The following is a 16,886-nucleotide window of genomic DNA, read 5'->3' as shown; positions in this document are numbered from 1 at the left end:
AACATGTCTCAGAATCTCTAAAGTAAAATTTTCAAGCTATTGTGTAAGTGACTGCAAATTTCCACGTTTATCCTGAGTAGTCAATGAAGACTGATTCAAACAACGTGCAAAGTGACAATTAGTCGCTTTTTGTGGAACAAATCAATAATTGTGGCACAAAAAGGGCTATAATAGAGTGGCGGTAGAGGGCAACATCCTCCCAATTTAGAATAAACCTGAATAAAATATAAAAACAAATACATTTAAATAAAAGACGAAACTTATCAAATGAAAGTGAAGAGCGATATGAAAAAACAACAGTAACATAAATTATGACAAATATGATGAGAATTAAAGCCTCCCCTCCCATTCCCATTCCTACACATTTTTTTATATATTTTTTTATCAATACTTCAAAAATGAACCGAATTTTTTAAACCTAACTAAAACTAAAACTAAACTTAAACTAAACCGAGCATTGGACCAAATAAATTTTAAACTTAAAAAAATATTTTAACTTTGTTTTATTTTTGTATTTCTACTGAAATTAATTAATGATTTATATATCCTTTTCCATTCTGCTAAAAATAGCTGTATTTAGTGTGTTTGTGTTTGTTGCCAGAAGTTCAACTCACGTCAGATTTTCTAGTCTTTAAGTAATTTTGGATTACTTAAAAAAAATAATTTCTAATTGATAAGTTTTATGTTTTCACGTTATATTTAAATTGCTAGATGTACACACCCAGTAGAACTCCTTACACTTTGTCTCTTTAAGTGGTGAACCGACGAGAGACGTATAAAGGAAACAGGAAAGTGGGAAACATTAGAAGTGATTTTCGACTTTTTATTGTACTATATTCAAGGAACATCTATGGTCATTGTAAAAATGTTGCTTACTTCTGTATTAAAAGAAATAAAAATTTGACAAATGATCTCGTTGGAATTGACAATATTTTTTCTATATCCTGTAAAAAACTTATCATCCATCGGAACCCATCGTTGACCATGCACACTTAAAAGAAGGAGTTGGGCTCTTCCTGCCATCAATATTGGATTCAAATCAGATATAGGTGAGCCAGTCATAATGTTGCCAGATAGTGCCTGTAAATAGGGAAATAATATATGTAACAAAATTTAAAACATCGTAATTTTAAAGCGAAAACAACAATTTTATGATAAAAAGCAAAATAAATGTGGCCGTGTGCTTATTCCCAACCCCGAGGGTTAGACTTGTATGAAAATATGTATCTTTATCTTTATTCTCCTATAACAAAGATGGAGATATGTCCACAAGCACTTTGCTGCCTTTTAGATTCAGGTGTAGATCCCAAAATTGTCCTAGCTCTCCATGATTGGTACTCCCGCACGCACACCCATCTCGTTTTGGGATGGGAAAAAAATCAGTAGACACCGTAGGCAAAAGCTTTCTCAGTGCATTCAGCTTTCTAATGGAGCTCGACAAGTGTCTGCTCTTAGTCACATCATATTCAATTTTGCAATTTATTCCGTAACTAGACTCATTCAAGGGACATTCTTTATAGAGGGTGTGGATTTCAGTTTTACTTCATATACAGATGATTTGTTGCCCCTAAGTACCATGCTAAGGGGCTTACAAGAGAATCTTCACCTCTTTACCTTCCTCCTACAGGTCAACATTTGAAAACGGAATTTATTGTTTTAACATTGCTAATCAGGCTGATGCTAATCTCGTCATCGATTGTACTAGAATCCAGCAGTCCTAGTCTCTGAAATACCTTGGTATCACTTCTGGCCAGACGCTAACATCCACTAGAGGCATGTTGATCTATTCAATCTGTTGATCTATATGACCGGCTTGTGGAAAAACTGTCAAATACAAGAGGTCGTTCAATCGTTTTATCATTTCGAAACTTTTCAATACCGTCATCTCTACCATAATCTGATATATATTGCACCTGTGGGAAATGTTGCCTATCACCGAGCGTCAAAAAATACAGAGCACTTGTTACCAATATCTCAACAATCTATACGATTCACCACTGACTCACCTATTTGTGTGATTGTGTTTATGTGATTATGTGAATTAAATTTTTGCCGTTAGCAATGTTTTCTTTGTTTTTTTTTCACACAAAAATCTATAGAAACTTTTAAAAAGAAACTCTCGCCTATCTAAACAATGTTGGAGAGATCAAATTTAACAAAATTGCTATAAGGCCATGATATGGAAAGAGGGAAAGGTTCAGAGAAGAACTGCGGAATGAAAAAATACTTTCAGGTTTCCAACACTTCTGTGGCACTGAACTGTGTTTCCCTTACAATAATTTAAGTTTAAAATAAGCATTTAAGTTGAAGGGCTTCTTTACATACGAAACTAACAAGATTACAGCCAATCAGAGGCCTACAATCCGTGGACTAACAAGATCACGTGCCTCTTTCAAGGCCAATCACCGGTTAGAAATACTGGGCTAACAAGATTACATCACCAGACTCCCAGGAAATTTTAGCAATGAATTTACGTGACTGTTATATCACAATTCCACCTTGAGGTGAAACTCTGTGGTTGCTATAATAGACATGTACACAATATGGGATGTGGGTGATATGAAATATTTTTTTTGCAATGGAGTATGCTAAAGAGTTGAAAGTAATAGAGCCATTGGTGTCAAGATGACATTGTGAATTAACATAGCTTTACTTCCCGACTGTGTTCTGTATATTACATAAGTATTATTTCAGTAGTGTTGTTAATATAAATAGTTGATACTAATAAAGATGTAGATGCCAAGAAAAGAATTTCAATAAAGAAATTCGGAAAAATCCTTAGAAATCCTTAGAAATCAGCTAGTGAGACAATTATGGGTATGAACCATATGGGGCTGCAACCAACAAGGACCTCAACTACTAAGGTACTCTCTCCCCAACCTCCAAGGCCCCCCACCTCAACTTTTTGGGCCCAATACCCTCTTTTTTTATACTTTCTTGGAGTTTATTTTTTGAACTTTTTTTTATTCTTTATTTTTTAACATGATAATTTTATTTCAACTTTAAGAAAAAAGGTTATCAGAACGCCATATCTGGCCTCATCTTTGACAGGGCTAGAAACCTGACCGACAGTGACAACATCAGACTTTCTGGGAATTTCAGCATTGGATTTATGCAGCAGGATGTTGTCGAAATCAAATACTGTATGATTTATCTATTATACCATAATTTGTCCATGGGAACATAGTTGAAAGTAAATGACTCATCACTATTAAGATGACCTTATGACTTGGCCTAGCTTTACTTCTCGACTGTGTTCTGTATAATAAAAAAGTACCATCGAACCTTGTTGGCAATATAGAATATGCGATAGCATTCTAGTATACTAAAAAGTTGATACTAATAAAGATGTAGATGCCAAGAAAAGAATTTTAATAAGGAAATTCAGAACAATCCTTAGAAATCCTTAAAAATCAACTAGTGAGACGATTATGAGTATGAACCATCAAGGACCGCAAGCACCAGTGACCTCAACCTCCAAGGGTCCCGTCTCCCCAACCTCATAGGGGCCCTAACTAGTGAGACAATTATGAGTATGAACCATCAAGGACCGGCTGGACCAATGACCTCAACCTCCAAGGGTACCCCTCTCCAACCTCCTAGGGGCCCCTTCCTCCAACTCTTTTTGAGGATACCCCCCAATTTTCAATATAGAGGCTCCATTAAGAGTTAAAAATGTGTAAGAAAGAAGTTATCAGAACGTCATTGCAAAAAAAACATAAAATAGGGGGGGGGGGGAAATGTCAGAAAAATTTAGTAACTGTATTTAGTGATTTAATGAGAATATTCTCGTTTACATGATTGAATTTGAGCCTATTTTTTTTTTTTTTCAACTCTGATTTTTATTCAAATAGTAATGATAGCTAAGCACAGTTACAAACACGATTCATCTTCGAACACCCCTGCTACAACATTTAAATAAAGCAGCAATATGAAATTGTATTTACCTACTTCCAATTTGTAAACCCTAACTGTTTGATGAAGCATCAAATCGAAAAAGAGACAAATATTCTAGGTTGCCAAAAACATTGGATTCTTAAGACTTTACAGTTTTATAAAATGTAATTGAAAAAATAGAAAGGTTTTTCAGCTACAGCAGAGAACAAGTTTAAAACTTACAATAAATATAATTACTCTCTAGTTTTACGAAACTTTTTGATGTCCTCCAAATCATACCCGGGCCCTACCCGAGATATAATTTGAGGTAACAGCCCCTTAAAATCCTGATTAATTGCATTTAAAACATGTAAATAAATAACAATATTTAAGGTATAGTAAAAATGGATTGCAAAAACCATGAAAATACTGGGGGGGACAAGGAAAATGTCAGATAAATTTAGTAACTGTATTTAGTGATTTAATGAGTTTAGGTTTATAAATAATGCCTAAAAAGACTTATTTTTCGCCGCATGTAAATTTGGGGTAATGACACGTCTTCTTTATTTGAATATTCTCATTTACGTGATTGATTTTGAGCCTATTTTTATCTTTCTTTCGATTTTGTTTTTTTTCAAATAGTAATTATAGCTAAGCACAGCTACAAACACAATTCATCTGGAGACATCCCAGCTACAACATTTAAATAAAGAAACAATATAAAAGTACTTTCAACTATTCCCACTTTGTAACTACGAACTGTGTGATTACACGTCAAATCCAAACCTTGAGAATTAGTAGTACCAACTCATTATAACATAAAACTAAATGAGGTCAATACAGATAACCACAAACTGTGTGATTACACATCAAATCCAAACAGAGAGAACTACTACTAACAACTCACTGTAAAATAAAGCCACATGAGGTCAATACAGTTGAGTTTTATCAAGAAAAACTCTGAAAATGTTTAAGATATAGTACAATTGGCACGAAAAAAAAAATGAAAATATAACTATTACTAACAACTCATTGCATAATAAAGCCATGTGGGGTCAATACAGACACGTTTTATCAAAAAAATATCTGAAAATGTTTAAGCTTTAGTATGAAATGCTAGCAAAAACACAATAATACTACTAGTACTAACAACTTACTGCACAACTAAGTCACCTGTGGTCAACAAAAGTATGTTTATGAAAAATTTAATATGAAATAATTTCGAAATGAACTTCTCAAACACAAGGGGCATAGTGAGAGACGACACCTTTTCACTACCTCAACTACTGCCATCTTTACACCTATAGTTATAGATGAAACTTTACACCTTTAGTTATGAATGCCTGCACACTCGCTCAGACACACGGGTATAGTGAGAGAGACATGCACAAAGTTAGCCTTATAAAAAATTTCGAAATGAACTTCTCAAACACAAGGGGCATAGTGAGAGACGACACCTTTTCACTACATCAACTGCTGCCATATTTACACCTATAGTTATAGATGACACTTTACACCTTTAGTTATAGATGGCAGCATACTCGCTCAGACAAACGGCCATGGTGAGAGAGACATGCACAAAGTTAGCCTTATTTAAGTTCACTTAGCGCGCTAAGTGAACCATTCTGTTACATAAATCCGATGCTGAAATTCCCAGAATGACTTATGTTGTCACTGTCGGTTGGATTTCTAGCCCTGTCAAAGATGAGGCCAGATATGGCGTTCTGATAACTTTTTCTTAAAGTTGAAATAAAATTATCATGTTAAAAAAAAGTTCAAAAAATAAACTCCAAAAAAGTATAAAAAATGGGGGGATTGGGCCCAAGAAGTTGGAGTGGGGGGAGGGGCCTTGGACGTTGGAGAGAGAGGATCTTGGTGGTTGAGGTCCTTGGTGGTTGCAGTCCTTGATGGTTCATACTCATAATTGTCTCACTAGTTGATTTCTAAGGATTTCTAAGGATTGTTCTGAATTTCCTTATTAAAATTATTTTCTTGGCATCTACATCTTTATTTATATCAACTTTTTATATTGACAACACTGCTTAAATGATACTTGTGTAATATACAGAATACAGTCGGGAAGTAAAGCTAGGGTAATTCACAATGTCATCTTGACACCAATGGCTCTATTACTTTCAACTTTTTAGCATACTCCATTGCCAAAAACAATATTTTATATTGCCCACATCCCATATTGTGTATATGTCTATTATAGCAGCCACAGAGTTTCACCTCAAGGTGGAATTGTGATATAACAGTTACGTAAATTCATTGCCGAAATTTCCTGGGAGTCTGGTGATGTAAACTCGAACGAATACAGAAGGATGAAAAAAGCTTGATAGGCTGTTTCGCGCATTCCCCGCTATGTGAAATCTATGAGATCCTTGATGGTCTGCTGTATATGAAGAGGACTACGTTAGTGGGTGAAGAGATGTTACAGCTTGTCATGCCACATACTTGCAGATCCTTCATCATGAAGCTGGACCACGACTCACCATTAGGTGGACATATCGGTAACCAGTGTACTCGTGATCAGATTTTGCATCGTTTCTTCTGGCCAGGAGTAAGACAAAGTGTCATAAAATATATTAAAAGGTTTGAGTCATGTCAGCTCACCACTACGCAGAAACCGAAGGAGAGCGTACCCCTAATTTCCTTACCCATTGTGGAAGAGCCCTTCTACCTCGTGGCTATGGACATTGTTGGCCCGTTAATACACGGAATGGTCATTAATTTCTGTTGGTAATTTCGGACTGTGCCACCAGATATTTGGTAGCCCTACCTCTACAGAACACAAATTCAAGAAAAATTGTACAGATCCTCGAACAATTCTTTTGGCGAGTTGGAGCTCCTTTTTAGATTTTGACTGACTAAGGATCAAACTTTTATGTCAGAAAGCCTAAGCAAAGATTATAAATGCCTGGTATAAAGGAAATAAAGATTTTTTCGTATCATCCGCAGATTGATGGGCTGATGGAAAGACTCAATGGAACTTTGTTCCGCTTGCTTAAGAAATATATTATGGATAATCCAAAAAACTGGGACCGGTACATCCCCTACGCTTTGTTTACGTAATTACGTATCGTGAAACAGTTCAGTCTTCACTGGGTTTTAGCCCCTTCATACTCCTGTGTGGTTGTTGACCAAGAGCGCCACTGGATATCCTCAAAGAATAGTTGGAGGCAGTACCAACAGCTCTAAGATAAAATCCACCAACTGCTGAACTGGTGCAGCTACACTCTCGCATCGAAAAATGATGAAGCAAGCTCAACAAAACTGGATAAAAGTGGCGAGCCAACAAAGATAGCTATACGACCGTCGCAAAAAGCCTCGTGAACTTCAGGTGGGAGATGAAGTACCAGTGCCTATGCGAGAAGGTGAGCACAAGTTGGAAATTTGGTGGCAAGGCCTCTTTATAGTCTTGCGGAAAATTGACTGAGTCAATTACGAAATTGAGATGCCAGAAGCGAGGAAGAAGTACAAAGAACTCCACATCAACCTTCTGCAGAGATTCAAGAGGAGAGTGCCAGAAATTTCGATGACAGTCGTTGACAGCAAAATGAACATATACTCATACAGTGGTGACAGCAAAGTTTGTTCTGGTCTGGGAGAATCAGTAACTCACCTGAGCGAAAAGAGAAAGGAAGAACTGTTAAGTCTACTCTAGGATTTCTGAGAAATTTTCTCAGAAATACCGGGATGAACTAGGATCGTGAAACCTCAGTTTAATACCGGTTAGTCCTCTGAGGCAGAGGCCATTTCATATCCTGGAAATCCGGCAGGTCACAACTGAGTAGGAAGTCAACCCCATGGTCGACTTGGGCATCATCGAACCCTTTTCGAGTCATGGTATTCCCCGGTTATCAAGGTAGAAAAATCGGACAGATCGCTACGCCACTGTCTTTGTTTTTGTGGACTTAACAAAATATCTCGTTTTGATGTGTATCCCCTACCTCGTATGGACGAGCTCCTGGAGATGGTTGGCAGCAAGAAAATATTTAGTGTCCTATAGTTGGTTAGAGGGTACTGGTGAATCGAGCTGAAGAAAGATATCCAGGGAAAGATTGTATTTCAGACGTCCTCTGGGCTCTGACAATTTCTGGTCATGTCATTTGACTTGCATGGTCCTCCCGCGACTTTCCAGTGCCTTATGGATAACTTTCTAGAGCCCTGCAAGGCATTCACTCTCATCTGTTTGGACTATATTGTATTCTTTAGTGACCCTTGGGTAGTGAACTTAGTACGCGAAAAAACACACGCTAGAGTACGTATAAGAAGCAGGGTTGAAAATCTACCCGAGAAAAATTAAAATGGCTCAGAGCGAGGTTCCTTACCTGGGTCATCAATCGGAGGTAGGGAAATTGTCCAATTGAAGAGCAAGGTCCAGGCCGTTCAAGCTTTCCCTCTACCTGTGTTCAAGAAGGAAATTCGTTCTTTTATTGTAATGGCAGCATATTATCAACACTTTGCCAAAAATATTGCCAAAATTGCTGAGCCGCTCACTTCACTCTCAAGAAGGGTTCTTCAAACAAGTTGGGACTGAACGAGATACAAGTCGGGGCATTGGAGGACCTGAAACGAGGACTCATCGAAGATCCTGTTTGGCGACGATGGATTTAAGTAAGGATTTCATTTTACGGACGGAAGCTCTGACAAAGGCGTCGGAGTGGTCTTCACCCAAAGGAATGGTTAAGACCACCCAATTGCATTCTGTAGCAGGAAACTGGTCCCGGCCGAAACCCGTTATCTATCCGTGGAAGCTCAAGCTCTTGCTCTCAAATGGGGAACTGAAGGAACACATTTCGTCGTAGAAACAGACCACAACCCTCTTAGGTGGCTTAATGTTGCTCAAAGCTGCAACGTTCTTTTGACTGGTCGGTCATTGGCTCTAGAAGAATTTCAGTTTACCATTAATAGCCGACCGGGATCCATGAAATCAAATGCTGATGTGCTTTCTAGGCTATTCTAAGTAATGCTGTGGGGACTGATATTTAATTTTTTTATTTATTCATGATTATAAACAATCCGCCAGTGTCATTGAAGCCTACCGTCGAATTTAGCTCGGCCTTTGGCCACGAAAAACCTCTTTTGTCATTTCGACGGAGTCAAATAAGCGATCCTGAGTTGTTCCGTTTTTTTTACCTGGAGACAACTTGTCAAGCCAATGCAAGTGGAAATAAATACGAGTTCCGAAGCGGTTTGTTATACAGTAATGCCATTCGTCGAGATGGTTCCTTCCATTGCCAGCTACTGGTGCCTAAGAGCATCCGTGAACGAATAATGCAGAACGCTCATCTGCTTCCTGATAATGAAGAAAAACCCAAAAAATGAGGTCGTTCTTCAACCTCGCAGAAACTGATAGGTATTTTTACTGACCCAATATATACTCTTGTATCAGGTAGTTCGTGAACAGCTGTTCTTGTCGTGAAATTAAATAAAAAAAAACAAGTTTTTTCAACTAAAAGTAAGGAGTGACATTAAAACTTAAAACAAACAGAAATTATTCCGTATATGAAAGGGGCTGTCCCCTTCTCAACACCTCGCTCTTTATGCTAAAGTCTTTCGTTGTTTTAAAAAATAAAGCTGTGAGACAGAGTCAAACTTTACCGTAAAGAGCGAGACGTTGAGGAGGGCCAGCCCCTGACAGCCCCTTTCATATACGGAATAATTTCTGTTAGTTTTAAGTTTTAATGTCGCTCCTTACTTTCAGTTTAAAATACTTGTTTTTTTTATTTAATTTCTGATCGTTTTTTAGTTAATGCAGGTTTTATTTTGGCTCGCCGTCATTGAATAAGTAAACAAAATTTGCGTAAAAATTTTACTTTTCTTTTGCTAAATGGCTGTATCTAAATTTGGTTCTGACGTAATTTACAAATTAACTTACGTAACGAACTTCTATATTCGTATATTTTTCTTCTGGCAAAAAATACAAAGTTGCAGATTTTTGCAGATATGAGCTTGAAACCTATGTAATAGGGTTTACTGATACGCTGAATCTGACGATGTAATTTTCATTAAAATTCTTTCACTTTTAGGGGATGTTTCCCCCCTCTTTAAAAAATCAGGTGAGTTTTCTGAGGCTCGTAGCCTTTGATGAGTAATACTAAACTTAATAAAATTCATATATTTAGAATCAGCATTATAAGCCCATTCTTTTGATACATTTATTGACATCAAAGCTCCATTTTTAAAAGTTTCAATTACTATTGAGCCGTATCGCTTGTTTTTTTTTTATTGTTTTTTTTTATTACGTATATGTTATTAATTATATGATGGGGTTCTGCCCTTATTCAATAACACGCTCATTACGTTAAAAATTAAAAAAAAATTTAATTAAAAAACCTCATAATAACAAAAGCCGTTTAATTAGAATAGATAGCTCTTTTGAAAGCACTAAAAAAAAAACTGTAGCGTAAAGAGAGAAGTATTGACTTAGGGGAAAACCCCCTCATATACGTAATAATTTCTGTTCATTTTAATTTCTAATGTTACTTCTTACTTTCAGTTGAATTTTTTTTTTAATTTAATTTCTGATCGTTTTTTAAATAATGCTTGGAAATCCGGCACCCCCTTCATAGAAATGTCCCTTACCCCAAAGAAACATTCTCCACGGAAAGATTCTCCCGAGTAACCCCCTTCTCCAGCCGCCCTTCCCCCCCCCCCACCAGAAAAAAATTCTTCCTGACAATGTCTGTATACTTCCCAATAACCAATTCAATATGTAAGCAATGGGCAAAGTTCATAACTTGCAGCCCTTCCCCTGGGAACTGTGGGGGATTAAGTCATCGTAAAAGACATATTTATTAGGTTTTCGACTATGCTAAACACAATGGCTATCTCAAAATTGTAATTGGGTGACTTTGAGAAAAAAATGAGCGAGGGAGGGGGCCTAGTTGCCCTCCATTTTTTTTGGTCACTTAAAAAGGGCACTAGAACTTTTAATTTCCGTTCCAATGAGCCCTCTTACGATATTCTAGGACCACTGGGTCAATACGATTACCCCTGGGGAAAAAAAACAAACAAACAACAAACAAACACGCACCCGTGATCTTTCTTCTGGCAAAAAATGCAAAATTCCACATTTTTGTAGATAGGAGCTTGAAACCTCTGCAGGAGGGTTATCTGATACGCTGAATATGATGGTGTGAATTTCATTAAGGTTCTATAACTTCTAAGGGGTCTTTGCCCCTTTTTTCGAAAATGAGCCAAATTTTCTCAGGCGCGTAACTTTTAATAGGTAAGATTAAACTTGATGAAATTTATATTTTTGAAATCAGAATTTAAATCTGATTCTTTTGATGTATCTATTGGTACCAAAATTCCGTTTTTTAGAGTTTCGGTTACCATTGAGCCGGGTCGCTCCTTACTTACAGTTCGTTACCACGAACTGTTTGAAAGAACCTTTTTCTGGCTACGTGGTTAATGTTGGGAAGAACTTGCTTTTTTTAAGAGTGTCTCTGCCATCCTCTTGTGGAAGAAAGGGGTCCCATGGATCAACTATGTAATTATACGCATAGTTTAATCCTTAAACAGGTGAAGCTTTTTGTCTATGTGTTATTGCGTCATCGAGTGTCGAGGTGACTGAATTTGGGCTATGATGAATGCTGGTTTGAGTCTTTTTTGTCAGTTGCAGTTTTTTGTATAAGAATATAGAAGGTATTTTTCGTATTTGGAAAGTTTATTGGAATAGCGAGAAACTAGTCAGAAACAGTCAGCATATTTGTATTAAAAAAAAATGTTTTCTCCTGAAATCCGAACTAATAGTTATTTTATTTCCTAATGTAGAATATTCAAATCAAACTTAAAACAAACAAAAATCACATATACAAGAGTTGCTGAAAAGTGAGGAATTCAAGATATTAAGTACAAAAGAAAATACTCGTTTTCAGTAAATCGCAAATAACACTGTAGGCTTTACACTTTTACATTTAAGATAGTACAACTGATTTGGAAACGGAAAACGATCTCTGCAAGTTGATGGAGAGGAGTGGCTTAACGCTGTCAATTAGTCAGCCAAAAAAAACTCTTCTTTTCTGTCTATTAATAAAAAAAATTTCAACTGAAAGTAAGAAGCAAAATTTAAGACTTAAGACGAACATAAATTATTACGTATGTGGGGGGGTTGACCCTTCCTCAACCTTCGCTCTGACCCTCCGCTCTTTACGCTAAAGTTTTCTTAGAACTTTTAAAAGAGCTCATTATTCTTATTAAATGGCATTTATAACTCAAGAGTCACTCTTAAATAATTTTCACAACAATTCAAAGATAGCGTAAAGAGCGAGGTTTTGAAGAGGGGGCAACCCCTCTCAAATATGTAATTATTTCTGTTCGTGTTAAGTTTTAATGTTGCTTCTTATTTTCAGTTGAAAAAACTTTTTTTTTAATTTCTGATCGTTTTTTTAAATAATACCAGGAAATCAGGCTCCACCTTCACACAAATATCCCTCCTCCCCAAGTATATATTCTCTAAACAATTCAATCTTGGTGAAAATTTACCTCGGACAATTATCATTAACATCTCCTGGTGTGAAATTTAGTCAGCAAAGAGAATGCAACACATAATAAGAATTTTGTATAGGAATTCTATCAAAGGCCCCCAGCTTAAAATCTACCCTGGGAAATTCAGCCCTTGGAAACTTCATTCTCCATGGAAAATTCTCCCGATAATTTTCTGTTATACCGCCCAGAACTCCAGTTGTTCATTTATTGACTCACTGTAGAGCTGTTTTTTTTCGTTAGTTTTTTTCAGCATAGCGCGAGACAAGAAAAAGACAAGTGACAGATTATATGGGAAATATATAATTTTGGCTATATATTTGCGCATTGGGGGGGGGGGGGGGGGAGGGGGTAAAGTTTTTGGACAGTGTGAAGTTAGAAAACAATTCTTACTTCATAATATGCAGAATAAATGTTCCTAACACATTTTGCATGCAGACCCGCTATACTCTATCCCAATTCCCACCCCCTAATGTGCAAATATATACACCAAATTTGTTTCTAAGGAATTATAATTTTATCATACTTAGGTATATTCTATTAGTATTAACCTAACTTTACTTTTTGAGTGGTCAGCGCTGTAAAAGACAGGTACCATTCTCCCCGTAAAAAGTCACCAGCAGAAAATTCGTCCTCCCATCCCACCCGAAATTTTTTTGTATACTTCCCTATAACGAATACTATACATAAACAATGGGAAAATCTTATAACTTAAAGACCTTTCCCCAGGACCTGTGGGGTTGATGTTATCTCGAAAGACATAGTCATTCGGCTTTTCAACTATGCTAAATAAAATGGCTATCTCAAAATTTGGATTGGACATTTTGAGAAAAAAGGGGCAAGAGAGCCTTGTTGACCTCCAATCTTTTTCATCACTTAAAAAGGGCACCAGAACTTTTAATTTCCGTTTGGATTAGCCCTCTCCCGATATTTCTAGGATCACTGGGTTGATACGATCATCCCGGGGGAAAAAAAACAACAAATAAACACACATCCGTGATTTTTCTTCTGGCAAAAAATACAAAATTCCACGTTTTTGCATATAGGAGCTTCAAACCCCTATAGTAGGGTTCTCTTATACGCTGAATCTCATCGTGTGATTTTATATGATTTTTTGGGGGTGTTTCCTCCTTTTTTTTGAAAATAAGGCAAATTTTCTCAGGCTCTTAGACTTACAGTTCATTACAACAAACTGTTAGATGAGTATGAAAAAGCAATTAAATATTCAAGCCAGTGCTACCGTGTATAGGGTAACCGATGAAGGCCATACGTTAAGAGCTACCGATGTAACGACCAGGAATCGCGCAAATACAACAATTCCAATCCCGGATGCTATTGTATTTGCCATATGGTGTAATGTTACTCTATACTGTCATAATAACAGCGTAGACCAGCATAATCCCCATAAATCATTAAGGAGTAGATATCAATTTACCAGTTTTGGTGCGTTTTTTAAAGTTTCTTTGTCATCCCCCCCCCCCAAAAAAAAAGTATCCCCTCAAAACAAAACTTATGGTTATAGCCCTGGAGATTATACATCAGTTTCTACCTCCTCCCTCCACTCGTTTCCCCCTGAAAAATAATTATGTATTTATCTGATGGCTCAACGAGAACTGAAATGTTTTGGCATTCAAATTCACCTTTGAAGTATTTTCCTCCCTCCCGAACTACAAAACAATCGAAACCCCTATTGCAGAAGTTTAAGTGCCTTTTTAAGTTTTGTAATTTGTCCATTGCTTACAAATAGTATTTGTTATTGGGAAACATACGGATATTATTCGCGGGGGAGTTCTCGGCAGGGGTGAGGGAATTGTCTGGGGGAATTTTCAGTGGTGAAATAATTTTTAGGAATAATTTTCTTTCAGCAGAGATGTATTTTTATGGGGGGTATTTTCCGGGGGGAACTTTCTACGAGGGGGGAGATATTTTCTGGGGGACATATGTTCTAGAGGGGGTATTTTCTGGGGAGTGGGGAGGTATTTTCCGCAGGGGGTATTTTCCGTGGGGTTATTTTCTGGGGGTATTTTCTGTGGGTGCTACTTTCCGTGGGGGGGGGGGGTAAATGCCTAGATCTCAAGCAATATATGGAAAGTATTCGTCTCTCGAAGACAGCCTATGAAGGCCGGGCACATGGTTCTCGACTTAAATGGTGCCCCCAAAAGTTAAAAGTTCAATATCCCGATCAACATTCCCTGAAAGTAGTCACAAATAGCTGTAGTAGCAGTTGAAGCAGTCGAGCCAGAGCTGCAAGCTGTTACAGTTGAAAGTAGTCACAGTTGCAGTCGCATTCAGTCTCATTTGCAGCCGCAATAGTCACAGTAGTAGTCCTGAGAGCTTTAAGTTAATACCCTTACCCACTACTAAGATATTGCAGAAACACCTTTTTGATAACTTTGATACATATAGTTTCTTTGGATTTAAATCAATATACCACTCAACATTTCTCAAAATTTGTCCTCGATACCCTTAGACTTTTCGGACACACCAAGGATCAAACATTACCACCTCTCCCAATGATAAATCATGTAGGTGAAATGTAGACTAATTGCATAATTTACATTTCTTGCCCAGGGAGCTAGGGGGTATGGCAACCACAGAAGCATAAATATGAGACGTTGTGACCATTCAAAATAATACCTGATAAATTGTGTTATATTTATGGACGTGCAATGTTGGTGACCAATATAAAAGTGGGGCTCCTTATGTCAGCTGTATAAGTTGTAATATGATTTTGATTTAGTTGATTAAAGGCATCAGAAGCTCTGTACCATGTGCTGTTCCTATGGTGCGGCAGGAACTTGTAAATCATTTTGATGACTGTTACTTTCCTCCACTGTATAAAGATAATATAACAGTAGGTTCACCGCAGATGATTTCTGGCGCTTCATTCTCGGTGCGTTCAAACAGCTCCTTCCACTTACTCTTTTAATAGCGGGTTAGTAATGTTAGTATGTGTTTAAAAATGGTTCGAAATTGTATTAATCGTAATTGCGAAAGCAGAAAGAAACTTGATGAGCCGGCGAAGTGGTTTGCAACTGTCCCATCTCTCAGGTATGACTAAATTTATATACAAATTTGACTTAATCTATTATTTATATACAGTGGACTTAACTAATTGGCCTATCTAGGATTCCTAAAAAGGAGGGCAGGGGGTTGATGAAATTTGTGAAAATAAGGAAGTTTCTAGTGTTAACTTCTAATAAGTACTGCAACAGGGAAATAGCCGAAATTTCATAGTGGAGAGGGATCCACGAAGTAGCGGGAGCATTTGAAATTTGCCAAAAAATTGTTTACCAAAAAGGGGCAACCTAACAGTTTTAGCACATCTTATCTACTAGGTTTCACAATAGTCTGTGGTTTTAATATTGTGCCATGGAGCATCAAAACTTTTTCTTATTATTTTTTTTTCTTTTATTGGTAAGGGAAAATGAGTAGAAGTGACCCTATAACTCGTGACAGCACACCAAATATGGGCATAGAATACTGACAGCACACCATATATGGGCATAGAGTCATTAGGGAGAACACGTGGTTAATGGGGTCAATGACCTCTTTTTCCAAGGTCGATTTATTTGATGTTTCTGTGTGTAATAGCTCCGGGGCGAAGGTTGCACCTGCGCATTGAATTCTAACGGGAACAATGTTATTGATCTAGGACTCGAGGGGGAAGTAAACTTCCGAGAAATTGATTGCGTAATCGAAGGGGAAGTGAATTTCCGAGAACTTGATTGCGTAATCGATGGGGAAGTGAATTTCCGAGAAATTGATTGCGTAATCGAAGGGGAAATTAAGAAACAAACATGCCTTCTTTAATCTGTGATTTACATAATCGATAGGGGAATTATTGAGTCACGAGCATGGGGAATTATGAAACAAACATGGCTTCATTGTTGTTTGGTTAGCTTAACCTGAGAAATTGATTTACATAATCGGCGGGGAAATTGTTGATTCACGATGAGGGAATTAAGAAACATTAAGGCTTCTTTAATCTTTAGGCCTGAGGGATTTATTTATTATTGTTGTTTTTGGACAAGTGCATGCTAGGGGTGAATGTCAAGGTGTCCTGGAATAGGAAACAGTTAGATCACATGTTTCCTTCTCAGCCAATCATCGAGTCGGATACATCCTCCTTCTCAGCCAATCAGAGACCTGCTTACATATGATTTTCCCCGTTACATAACAATTCACCCTTTGAGATTTCGTATATAACGGGTGTGCAATGTGATTCAATTATCAGAAAGTATTTTGACGCTGTGTAAACAACAATGGATAAATTTGATGAACTTGAAGCCTTGGCAACTTCAATTTACCATGTAAGTACATTTTTTATTTTCAAACGAATTTTCCATTGACCTCCTGCCCTCTATATGTCCTGCTAGATCCCCCCTCCCTACACCAGTTTATTACAACCCAAAAGTAGAGAAAAAATAAATAAGGCTAAGTCCATATCTAGGTAACGATCAATCCACCCCCTCAATCCACCATAGTTTTACAATCTCCACTAAAAACAACAA

At 37.2% G+C, this 16,886-nt stretch overlaps 1 protein-coding gene across 3 annotated transcripts in view; it reads right to left on the bottom strand.

The window, feature by feature from the left end:
* Positions 1 to 16,886, bottom strand: part of LOC148950636 (xanthine dehydrogenase/oxidase-like) — a 354,380-nt gene that overhangs the window by 199,790 nt on the left and 137,704 nt on the right. For all 3 annotated transcript variants that reach the window (XM_089092523.1, XM_089092525.1, XM_089092524.1), the window contains exon 9: positions 877 to 1,080. In XM_089092523.1, coding sequence (XP_088948649.1) covers positions 877 to 1,080 — 204 coding nt within the window. The remainder of the gene's footprint in view (positions 1 to 876; positions 1,081 to 16,886) is intronic.

This window comes from Artemia sp. Qi Xiang Cuo, chromosome 7 (genome assembly GCF_049724085.1).
Source record: "Artemia sp. Qi Xiang Cuo chromosome 7, ASM4972408v1, whole genome shotgun sequence".
Taxonomy (NCBI): domain Eukaryota; kingdom Metazoa; phylum Arthropoda; class Branchiopoda; order Anostraca; family Artemiidae; genus Artemia; species Artemia sp. Qi Xiang Cuo.
Note: the sequence above shows the minus strand (reverse complement) of the source record. Positions and strands in the feature narration are given on the sequence as shown.